Source organism: Chiloscyllium punctatum, chromosome 7, assembly GCF_047496795.1.
Source record: "Chiloscyllium punctatum isolate Juve2018m chromosome 7, sChiPun1.3, whole genome shotgun sequence".
NCBI classification, from domain to species: domain Eukaryota; kingdom Metazoa; phylum Chordata; class Chondrichthyes; order Orectolobiformes; family Hemiscylliidae; genus Chiloscyllium; species Chiloscyllium punctatum.
Window position 1 is genome coordinate 124,406,576 of NC_092745.1, and position 12,625 is coordinate 124,419,200.

The 12,625-nt window shown below is 43.8% G+C and overlaps 1 protein-coding gene across 1 annotated transcript in view; it reads right to left on the reverse strand.

The window, feature by feature from the left end:
* Positions 1-6,219: 6,219 nt before the first annotated feature.
* adgrl4 (adhesion G protein-coupled receptor L4) overlaps positions 6,220-12,625 on the reverse strand; it is a 160,967-nt gene continuing 154,561 nt past the window's right edge. Inside the window, exon 15 of the mRNA XM_072574788.1 lies at positions 6,220-9,016. Within this exon, the coding sequence (XP_072430889.1) occupies positions 8,954-9,016 (63 nt within the window). The 3' untranslated portion in view covers positions 6,220-8,953. The remainder of the gene's footprint in view (positions 9,017-12,625) is intronic.

Below are 12,625 nucleotides of genomic sequence, written 5' to 3' on the forward strand. Positions count from 1 at the left end.
CGAAGGGTCTGTTTCCGTGCTGTACATCTCTATGACTCTATGACTCCATGATTATGTTACATACATGATAATGAAAGCCATTCCTAAACACTGATACGTTGTGGCTTGTGCATAGAAGTAAGCATTTTTCAGCCTTATTTTGATTTAATTCTTTCAATGAACATAAATTCAGGAGAATTTGTTGCTGATCTGACAACCTCAATTTTGAAGAGTGAATTCAGTCAACACTAGATATTCACCTCCCAATGTCCAACGTTCTGAATAAAATATAACACTGTGTTCTAAACCAGAGCTGCAGTAATTAATTCAATTATTGCTAACTGAAATCTCGACTGAGAAAGGAGAATAAGCATTTGTGTCGAGCTGAAGATGTCCCCAGTGTTTTCAAAACGATGAAGTATTTTTGAAGCAAAGTCACCGTTGTAATTTTGGAAAAGCAGAAACCAATTTTCACTCAACAAGCTTCCACAAGTATCATTGAAATAATGCCACAATCATGGGCTTTGTTGCAAATTTTGATCAGGGGACGAGGAGAGAAACTTCTTTAAAATAGTACTCAGTGATCTGCATCACTGACTTGTTAGGTTCAACTTTACTGAGAAAAGCAGAGCCTGCGACAGTGCTGCCTCAGTTTGGAAGTGAGAATGTCAACCTGAAACTCCCTCGTCTTTGAAATCCATTATCTTCTGATTTAGAAACAAGCAGTTGACAAAAGGTTGTTAATTATTGTGAATGGAAATTGCTGAAGCTGCTGTAAGAGTAACTTATATTTAATCTAGAAAGGTCACTGGTTTGTTATATTGGACACCTCCCATCACGGGGACATTCCAATCAATTTTCAGATCTGGCATGATGCGTGGGGAGTCTTGGGTCCTTCACTACATCATAATCAAGAGTAAAGATTAAATAGACTAGGTTTGGATTCTTTAGAATGGAGGAGGTTGATTTATTTAGACTTGATTCTTCTAGTCCTGTGTGAGACAATAGACAGCAAGTGTCCACTCATATCCCCTAGTCAATCATAGTCTTTTTTGCTCCAGCAGAAATAGTTCCCATTCTAGAAGATGCTTCTTAACTGGAAGGTCTTCCTTAAATAACTGCTTCTTCTGTTTCCCATCTGGTGGTGCCCATACTGTCATGCATGTACTGTACATCACTGCCCTGGTGCCTTCAACCAGTCCTGGATAATACTTCTTCAATGTTGTCAATCCAGGAAATGTCGGCAACGCTGGTGGAAGACAGTCAATATACATGACCCCTTTGTTGTTCTTGTCCATGTCTCATTGCATTGTTTTCAGCTGGTACTACAAAGGACATGCACCGACGCAGTTTCCTGGCTGTGTTGACGGTGTTGGAGGCCCACATTGTGCAGATTTGATGGAAGGTGCTGCTTTGTTGGTTCTTGAATGGACATCAGTCTCTACATCACCCTTGATAGAGATCAAAAGTCAAGGTTGAGTGGACAACTAGGTTGAGGAGTCCATAAACAGAGGCATAGATTTAGGTTGGGTTTGTAGTATGCATGTAGTTGAAGGGGAATTTGAGGGGAAATTGTTTCATCTTGAGGCTGGTATTACTCTAGAAAGGATGGGTAAAGCAGAAACCCTCACATGCACTTGAAATAAATTGTGCAGAACCAAGATTCTGAAAGATAGATAATGTGGGGTTGCCACTTCTTAGGTTGCTCACGCATAAGATAAGGGAGTGGAAATAGGACATTCAGCCCATCAAATCTGCTTTGCTGTTCAATGAGGTCACGGCTGATCTAGTAAACCTTAACTCCACATTCCTGCCTTTTTCCTAAAACTTGTTGATTCCCTGACTGACTAAAAATGTCTTCTCTGTCTTGATTATCCTTAATGACTCAGCCTCGATATCCCTTCATCTCTGCCTGAAATATGTGTCCTTTTATTCTGAGATTATGTCCCTGCCTGTTTCAAGAGGGCTAACATCATCTTTTTGCCTAAGAAGGCTCATGCAGCATGTCTCAATGACAACTGCCCAGTGGCCCTAACTTCGGTGGTCATGAAGTGCTTTGAAAGGCTGGTCATGACATTAATCAACTCCAGCCTCCCCACTACTCTTGACCCACTCCAACTTACCAATTGGACCAACAGATCCATGTCAAATGCCATATCACTTGCCCTTCACTCCTCCCTAGAACATTTTGACACCAAGAACAGCTAACTAAGAATCCTACTCATTGACTACAGTTCAGCCTTCAACACTATTATCCCCTCAAGACTGATAACTAAACGTAATGATCTCGGACTAACCCCCACTCTCTGCAACTGGATCCTCAGTTTCCTGACCCACAGGCCACAATCAGTGAAGACTGGGGACAATATTTCATTGTCACTAACACTCAACACTGGAGCCCTCAGGGGTGCGTACTCAGCCCTCTACTGTACTCACTGTATACCCATGACTGCATCGTCAAACACCAAACTAATGCCAATTACAAGTTTGCTGATGACACCACCATAGTCAGTCAAATCTCAGATAGCGATGAAAGAGACTGTGGACGGGAGGTGGAAGACCTGGAAAAATGGTGCGCTGAGAACAACCGAGCTCTCAATGCCGACAAATCCAAGGAACTCATTGCTGACTTTCGGCGGGATGTTACTCATGCCCCCCTACACATTAACAGCACAGAGGTGGAACAAATGGAGTGTGTTAAACTCCTGGGAGTGGTCATCCACAACAAGCTTTCTTGGACTCTTCATGTGGACGCACTGGTTACAAAGGCCCAACAATGTCTCTTCTTCCTCAGGCAGCTGAGGAAATTTGGCATGATGGCGAATACCCTTGCCAACTTTTATAGGTGCGGCATCGAAAGCATTCTGTCTGGACGTATCATTACCTGGTATGGCAACTGTACCATTCAAGATCGGAGACGGTTACAGAGAGTGGTGAACTCAGCCCGGCCAATCACGAAGGCCAACCTCCCATCTGTGGAATCCATCGACCAGACCCACTGTCAAGGAAAGGCCGCCAGCATTCTCAAAGATCCATCCCACCCTGGCAATGTTTTTCTTCAACTTCTACCATCAGTGCGAAGGTACAGAAGCCTGGACACACACACCAGCTGGTTTCGCCATAGTTTGTACCCTATTGTTGTTAGAATACTGAATGGACTCACAAACTCTTAACATTCGCCTGTACCTGTGTTTTTGTTTTTGCCGCTGTTTACCTATTATTTACTTGTCTTTGCTACTTAACTCTGTGACCTGCCTGTATTGCTCACAAGACAAAGCTTTTCACTGTGCCTCAGTACACGTGTCAATCAATTCAATTCAATAGTCCTAGACAGTCGCTCAAGGGGAAACAACCTTTCTGCACCAACCCACTGAGTTCCCTACAAATCCTGCATGCTTTAATAAGGCCATCTGTCATTCTTCAATATTCGAAAGAGTACAGGCCCAACCTACTCAATCCTTTTTCATTAGCCAAGCCCTTCAAACCCAGACCAGCAGATTAATCCTTCTCTGGTCTGCCTGTAATGCCAGCCTAACTTTCTTTCGATAAAGGGCACAAAACTGTTCACAATATTCTACCTGTGGTCTGACTAGTGCCCTGGGTAATATTTTTATACTCCATTCTGTTTCCTGAAGAAGGGCTTATGCCTGAAACGTCGATTCTCCTGCTCCTTGGATGTGCCTGACCTGCTGCACTTTTCCAGCAACACATTTTTCAGCCATGTTTGAAATAAAGGCCAACATTCCATTTGCCCTCCTTATTACCTGCTGAACTTAGATGTGTTTTAGTCAATCTGTTTGGACAACTTATGATGCATCTCTTATGCAGACAGGACTTGAACTCGGGCCTCCTGGCCTAGGATTAGGTACACTTCCATTGCGCCGCCCTCTTGTGGATGACAGTGATTTCTGTTGTAAATGTATTTGATTCTACAAGGAGCCTTCAGTTGACACATTTGGGGTTTCCTGAACTGGCAATACTTGTCATTGAGATATAGATTCATAGAGCTCGAGAGTGTGTTGCTGGGAAAGCACAGCAGGGCAGGCAGCATTCAAGGAGCAGGAGAGTAAATGTTTCAGGGGTAAGCTCTTCATCAGGAGGGCTAATGCCCGGAACATTGATTCTCCTGCTCCTTGGATGCTGCCTGACCTGCTGTGCTTTCCCAGATCCACAATCTCAACTCTGATTAGATTAGATTACTTACAGTGTGGAAACAGGCCCTTCAGCCCAACAAGTCCACACCGCACCGCTGAAGCGTAACCCACCCATACCCCTACATCTACATCTACATCTACATCTACCCCTTACCTAACACTATGGGCAATTTAGCATGGCCAATTCACTTAACCTGCACATCTTTGAACTGTGGGAGGAAACCGGAGCACCCGGAGGAAACCCACGCAGACACGGGGAGAACGTGCAAACTCCACACAGGCAGGAATTGAACCCGGGTCTCTGGCGCTGTGAGGCAGCAGTGCTAACCACTGTGCCACCGTGCCGCCCACGATCTCCAGGATCTGCAGTCCTCACATTCTCCTCATAGAGTTATAGAACTGTACAGCATGGAAAGAAACCTTTTGGTCTAACTCGTCCATTCTGAATGGATATCCTAAGCTCTATACAGTCCCATTTGCCAGCATTTGGCCCGTATCCCTCTAAACCTTTCATGTTCATGTAGTTTACGTTTTGAGAAAGTGGGAGCATGGACTCTCTAACTTCAATCTTGCTAATGTTGATCTTGCCGAGCGCACATCCTGTGTGAGACGTGACCCATATATTTTTTTTCACCCTGTAATCAATACGTCCTTGCGTACTATGATCTTCCTGAAGTGCGCCTAAACAAAGCTTTTCACTGTCCCCTGGCACATGAGACAATAAATAAATCAAATCAAACCATGGAATCATAGAGAGACATGTCCTCAGCAAAATCAAACTGAGTGACTTTTGTTGGCCCATGGATACCTCAACTGGAAGGTTTTTACCTTGCTGTTTATTTCGAATGTTTTGGTGTCTTTTCTCTCTGAGAAAGCGGTGGGCGAGCTGTCATCGTGAACTGCTTGCCCTATTGATGAAAACCCACCAGCAACACTGTCAAGTGGGACATTCCAGGAAGAGACCTGTCAATAGTGAAGAATGGAAAAACAAGCAAGCTGCATTGCAATTTTGAAGTGATAATGTCTCTGAACTCACCAAGCCAGGACTGACATCAATGAACAATTTGGATTTCCCATCAACTCTGCAATTCAGCAACCTCAGTGAGAAGGACAAATTATGCAAAACAGTTGTATATTTACCGGATCAGAGCTGAAAATGTGTTGCTGGAAAAGCGCAGCAGGTCAGGCAGCATCCAAGGTGCAGGAGAATCGACGTTTCGGGCATAAGCCCGTCTTCAGGAATGAGGAAAGTGTGTCCAGCAGGCTAAGATAAAAGGTAGGCAGGAGGGACTTGGGGGAGGGGTGTTGGGAATGCGATAGGTGGAAGGAGGTCAAGGTGAGGGTGATAAGCCGGAGTGGGGTGGGGGCGGAGACGTCAGGAAGACGATTGCAGGTTAGGAAGGCGGTGCTGAGTTCGAGGGATTTGACTGAGACAAGGTGGGGGGAGGGGAAATGAGGAAACAGGAGAAATCTGAGTTCATCCCTTGTGGTTGGAGGGTTCCTAGGAGGAAGATGAGGCGCTCTTCCTCCAGCTGTCGTGTTGCTATGGTCTGGCGATGGAGGAGTCCAAGGACCTGCATGTCGAGTGGGAAGGGGAGTTGAAGTGTTGAGCCACGGGCTGGTTGGGTTGGTTGGTCCGCGTGTCCCAGAGGTGTTCTCTGAAACATTCCGCAAGTATTTACAGGATCACCCAAGAAACCAATTTAATATCCTTAATTAGAACGCACAAATGAAAATGAACCTGAATTTATTTTTTGCCGACAATAAATATATATTTACATTCTAAAACCCTTCGGCAAAATGCCAACGTGTTAATCCTCTTCATAACAAAATCTAACCTTCAAACCTCTCATTAAGCTATGACTTTGTCCCTCACCTGATCTGAAACTTAAGATCATGAGCATGGAGTTAAGTTCTTGGCAAGAAGATCAACCCTGTTGAATCACGAGGTACAAATGTTGTTAAGCCCTAAGTTGAAAGAACAAATGATTTTGACATTTAACTGGTGTAGGCTGGCATTATATTCACCAAAGAAACTTTGCAAGTTAAAGTTATGAATTTTTTATTTGATTATGAATATCAAGACATGTTGTGAAGTGGGTTACATCTTTAATTAAAATTCACTTCAAATTACATTAAAGTAACAGATTGAAGCATCCAGCTACAGTATTCTGATTGTCACACTCAATGGGCTAATTATCTCCACAATGGGTAACACAAATTGGCCCGTGTTGCAACATTGTTGACTTATCGCTGTATTCCACCTTGGCTCAGTTAGAAACACAACTGGCTTTTGAATTACTGGGTGGAGGCTGAAATGTTAATGCTGTGGTCTGTCCTACACCAGACAGCAGAAAAGATTTTCCTAATATCCTTTGGTAAAGACTGAGGCTTCATTTGCCTATGTAGGCAGAAATTAATTTGCTTTAGGACACCTTAGAGTTGCACTCGAGACCTTATCCCTCAAACAGTGTTGTTCAAAGAATAAGATGATAAGATATAGGAGCAGAATTAGGTCATTCAGCCCAGTGAGTCTGCTCTGTCATTTGATCATAGTTGGTATTTTTCTCATGTCCATTCCCCTGCCTTCTCCCCGTAACCCTTGATCGCCTTACTCATCAAGAAGCTATCCATCTCTGTCTTAAAGACACTCGATGACTTGGCTGCCTCAGCTTTCTGCAGCAATGAGTTCCACAGATTCAACAAGTACCTCACCTTTAAAGGGTCGTCCCTTAGACAGATTCCTCTCTCATAGATGGAAGTTACTGGTAGTGAATGAACTTCACCTTTTTGCCAGAGGAATGGTTGTCATGAAATTGCAAAATTTATCATGATCCAACACCTTGTTTAATACCTGTCTCATACATTAGCCATTGATTATCCCTTTTGCTCACAATAGATCAGAATCCTTAGTAAATCTGAAATATTTTTTGTTTTTTTTTCTTAACAGCTGTCTCGTTGCTCCACAAGATTTCTATAGAGTTCACTAACTTGGGGAGGAAGGCATGAAGGGTCATGATGCACTGCTCCATCACTGTTAGCTGTGGTTCATAACAGATGGGAAGATGGTGTTGAAATAGTAATTTCACATGTTTAATAACTGAGAGGGTCAGGCTAATACTCTGAGTACAAGTGTTCGAATCCCACTAGGGCAGCTGATGGAATTTAAATTAAATGAATAATTGAATAATAGATAACATTAAACCACTGTGAGTTATTTAATTACTGGAATCTGCCAGCCTCACCTAGTCTACCCTTCTAGATCCACAGAAATGTCATTGAGTCTTAACTCGATCACTTCAGGTCCATTAGGATTGGACAGCAATGATGCACCTTTCCAATGATGCCCACATTCCATTGAAAAATTTTTAAAAAGTGAGAAAAGCTGATAGTATGGCAGGCAAAGTGATATTGGTAGATTGTGGGATATGGACATTGCCAGTAAGACCACCAATTACTGTCCTGAAAACAAAGAAGTGCTGGAGATCACAGTGGGTCAGACAGCATCCATAGAGAGAGAGAGAGCAAGCAAACATTTCGAGTCTAGATGACTCTTCACCAGAGCTGATGTGAAATGTGGGCGTGGGGGGGCAACATTTATGAAATAATGGAGGAGGATGGAGTGCTGGGGGAGCAAGGATGTTGATAGTTCAGATTAAGTGATCGGAATGTGAGAATGAAAGAACGTGGTGTGTTGAAACACCAGACTGGAAAGGACAGGCAGTCCCACTGGGGTAGGGGAAGGGGAGAGAGTACATATATCATGAGAGAGAATGTAACAAGTAAAGCTAAAACAAAGGGAAGGGATGGGAATGTCTTCACAATCTGAAGGTGCTGAACTCAATAATACATTCAGGGTATTAAAGTTGGGGATAAGCTACCTTTTTGAATTGCTGCAATATTCTTGTGAAGCAGTGTGAGACCAATCTGGCTATTTAGTGCCCTGCAGGAAATACTAGTCAGGGATTAAGTGCAGGCTGTTTTAGGATACCAAACTACTTGATGCAATGAAGAATGAGTTAGCCTATACCTGACAATCTGATGAGAAAGGGACCATGCATCTTATGATAGGCTGAGTGGCTTTCTTCTGTCCAATGATGAAACCAGTTCCTATGTCTCCTTCTCTGTATTCACCCTTTCCTTTTATTATTGAATGAGAACTGATTTGGTTCCTCTCCTTTTTTTAAATAAAGAACCAGGCTCGATTGGGGAAGAGAAGGGGAAAAATTCCTTGTTTAATGAAAACTGGGAGAAGGTCTGGTTTTATTCCATAAATATCAAGTCACATTCTGAAAAACCGAACACCAGAGATTCCCCTTCCCAAATGACTGCTGTGAACAACAGGCAATTGTCTGCTTTTTTATGACAAGAGGAATTGTGCTACTGCAAGTATTAAAACATAAACTTGAAGGTCACAACTCTCCGTTCTGCTGGATATCTTTGCGCATTTAAGATGACATTCCTCTACAATACTGACTGGTTGTTCTGACAGTATAATTGTTTAAAAATCTCCAGTAAGTCAGGAACATCACAGGAAGGCTCTCAGCTTTCCTTTGCTGTTTCCACCAACAATCTAAGCTACGTAAACAGATTTCAAAGCTACAGGATGAAACAGGTACATGTGAAGACATGTTGAGTTGTAAAGATTCTAAGGAATACTGCACACAGTGCCCCCTCCATCCCATCCAACATCCAATTTAAAGCTTCAAATAAATTATAATATTTTAACAAATCAACACTGCTCGTGTCTCTTCAGAAATGCATCCTTTCTTCTCTTTGTCTTCTGCCATTTCATCTTCGCCTTTCATTCTCAATGCACCTCATCTCAGACACCCAAAGCAACAGGGCACATTTTTAAATAATCTGTAGTACTCTTTCTGGATCTGTGAAGTACATTCATAAGGAGAAATAAGTTTCGCTCATTTTTTAAAAATTTGCGCTTTCAAGACACAAAATAGACTCACAGGATCTGACACAATTGGCCCGTTATGTCCATGTGGAGAAAGTGAGGACTGCAGATGCTGGAGATTCAGAATCGAAAAGTGTGGCGCTGGGAAAGCACAGCAGGTCAGGCAGCATCCGAGAAGCAGGAGAATCGACGCTCAGGGTATAAACCATCATTCCCGATGAAGGGCTTAGGCTTGAAATGTCAGCTATCTTGCTCCTCGGATGCTGCCTGACCTGCTGTGCTTTTCCAGCGCCACACTTTTCGACCTTTTATGTCGATGTTATCTCCTTGAAAGAAATGCCCAATGCCAAGTTTCCTACAGCAGTGACTTCATCGGTTGGAAAATGCATTAGGAGGTGTAGAGATCATGAAAGGTGCTGCACAAATGCAAGCCTGCAATGGTTTGCCTTTTCATAGAACCCCTAAAGTGTGGAAGCAGGCCATTCAGCCCCATACCTCTGAAAAGAATCTCATCCAAATCCACCCTCATCACTATATTGCCCACGGCTAATGCACCTAGCCTGCACATCACTAGACACTACTGGGCAATTTAGCATGGCCAATCCATTTAACCTGTATATCTTTGGACTGTGGGAGGAAACTCATGCAGATGCAGGGAGAATGTGTAGATTCCACACAGACAGTCACCTGTGGCTGGAAGTGAACCTGGGTCCCTGGTGCTGTGAGGCAGCTGTGCTAACTGCTGAACCACCATATCTGCTCAAGTACCACTATTGTTTCAGAAAGTAGATTGTAACGGGGAGTGTTAGTTTAGCTTAGATGTTTGCTTTGTGAAGGAGTAGATAGAGTGGGGTGCTGGAAAAAGCCCAGCAGATCAGGCAGCATCCGAGGAGCAGCAGAGTCGGCGTTTTGGGCAGGACGTGATTTGTGATGCAGAGCGAGACCAACAGTGTGGGTTGAATTCCTGTACAGGCTGAGGTTACCATGAAGGACTGTCCATCTCAACCTCTCTCCACACCTGAGGTGTGGTGATCTTCAGGTTAATCAATTACCCCGAATGGCATGGCAGCTCAATGGTCCGATAAGATGATAATGACATTAATTTCATAACAACATGTAGCATTGCAATAAATCACCTCCCATCTTCCCCTTTTTACCATTGACTGGTTCTTTAATTATAGCTCTGGGTACTGCGCAGGAAATAGGGCTTGGAGATTTCCTGATAAAATTCTAAAATCATGATGTCTACCTTGCTGCATGTTGAGTCAAGCTGTTCCAGTGTAGCTCCAACACTGGCATCTGGCTGACAATGCAGAAAATGTCCCACTAAAAGCAGGATAATCCAACCTGGCCCACCAGGACAGTCTCAATCCTCAGGTTAGTGATGGAGAGTGTCATTGACTATGCTACCAAGTGACACTTGGAAAGCAATAAATCCTGCTCAGTGATGTCACAAGAATCTCATAGTTTCTGAGTTCATTGGGTTGTAGTCAAGAGGAGAGGTGAGCACGTCTGCCCCTTACATGGAAGCAGCATTTGACCAAATAAGGCATCAAGGAGGCCTATAACAAAACTGAAGACTTAGACGTGTATGGAATGAGCTGTCAGAGGATGTGGTGGAGGCTGGTACAATTGCAACATTTAAGAGGCATTTGGATGGGTATATGGATAGGAAGGGTTTGGAAGGATATGGGCCGGGTGCTGGCAGGTGGGACTAGATTGGGTTGGGATATCTGGTCAGCATGGACGGGTTGGGCCAAAGGTTCTGTTTCCATGCTGTACATCTCTATGACTCTATAACATAGAACATAGAACAGTACAGAGGAGAAAGTGAGGACTGCAGATGCTGGAGATCAGAGCTGAAAATGTGTTGCTGGAAAAATGCAGCAGGTCAGGCAGCATCCAAGAAGCAGGAGAATCGACGTTTCGGGCATGAGCCCTTCTTCAGGATGGGCTTCTTGGATGCTGCCTGACCTGCTGCGCTTTTCCAGCAACACATTTTCAGCATAGAACAGTACAGCACAGTACAGGCTCTTCGGCCCGTGACGTTGTGCTGACCTTTTATCTCACTCTAAGATCAGACTAACCTACATACCCTTCAATGCACTATTTTCCATGTGCCTATCCAAGAGGCACTTAACCATTCTGAATGTAGCTGACTCGACTACAACTCTCAGCAGTGCATTCCACGTACCCGCCACTCTCTGTGTAAAGAACCTATCTCTGACATCTCTCCGAAATCTTCCTCCAATTATTTTAAAATTATATCCCCTCATGATAGACATTTCTGCCCTGGGAAAAAGTCTCTGGCTATCCACTCTATCAACATCTCTCAACATCTTGTACACCTCTATCAAGTCACCTTTCATCCTTCTTCGCACCAAAGAGAAAAGCCTTAGCTCCCTCAACCTTTTTTCATAAGCGATGCCCTTCAGTCTAGGCGGCATCCTGGTAAATCTCCTCTGCATCCTGTCCAAAAGCTTTTACATCTTTCCTATAATGAGGCGACCAGAACTGAACACAATATTCCAAGTGTGGCCTAACCAGGGTTCTAAAGAGCTGCAGCATAACCTCACAGCTCTTAAACTCAATCCCCCTGCTAACGAAAACCAACACACCATGTGCCTTCTTAATAACCCTATCAACTTGGATGGCAATTTTGAGGGATCTATGGACATGGACCCCAGGATCCCTCTGTTCTTCTACACTGCCAAGAATCCTTTCTTTAACCTTGTATTCTGCATTCAAATTTGACCTACCAAAGTGAATTACTTCTCACTTTTCCAGGTTGAATTCCATCTGCCACTTATCAGCCTAGTTCTGTATCCTGTCAATGTCTCATTGCAACCTATAACAGCCCTCCACACGATTCACAACTTCACCAACCTTTGTGTCATCGGCTAACTTACTAACTCACCCTTCCACTATCTCATCCAAGTAATTTATAAAAGCCACAAAGAGCAGAGGTCCCAGAACCAATCCCTGCGGAACACCACTGGTCACCGAACTCCAGGCTGAATACTTTCCATCTACCACCACCCTCTGTCTTCTATGGGCCAACTAATTCTGTATCCACACAGACAGGTTTCCCAGTATCCCAAGCCTCCTTACTTTCTGAATGAGTCTACCATGGGGAACCTTATCAAATGTCTTGCTAAAATCCATGCACACTACATCTACTGCTCTATCTTCATCAATGTGTTTTGTCACATCCTCAAAGAATTCAATAAGGTTTATGAGGCAAGACCTTCCCCTCACAAAGCAATGCTGACTACCTCTAATCAAACTATGGTTTTCCAAGTAATCATAAATCCTGAGGGTGGCACGGTGGCTCAGTGGTTAGCACCATTGCCTCACAGCACCAGGGTCTCAGGTTTGATTCCAGCCTCGGGTGACTGTCTGTGTAGAGTTTGTACATTCTCCCCGTGTCTGCGTGGGTTTCCTCCCACAGTCCAAAGATGTGCAGGTCAGGTGAATTGGCCATGCTAAATTGCCCGTAGTGTTAGGTGCATTAGTCAGAGTGAAATGGGTCTGGATGGGTTACTCTTTGGAGGGTCAGTATGGACTGTTTGAAGGGCTTTTG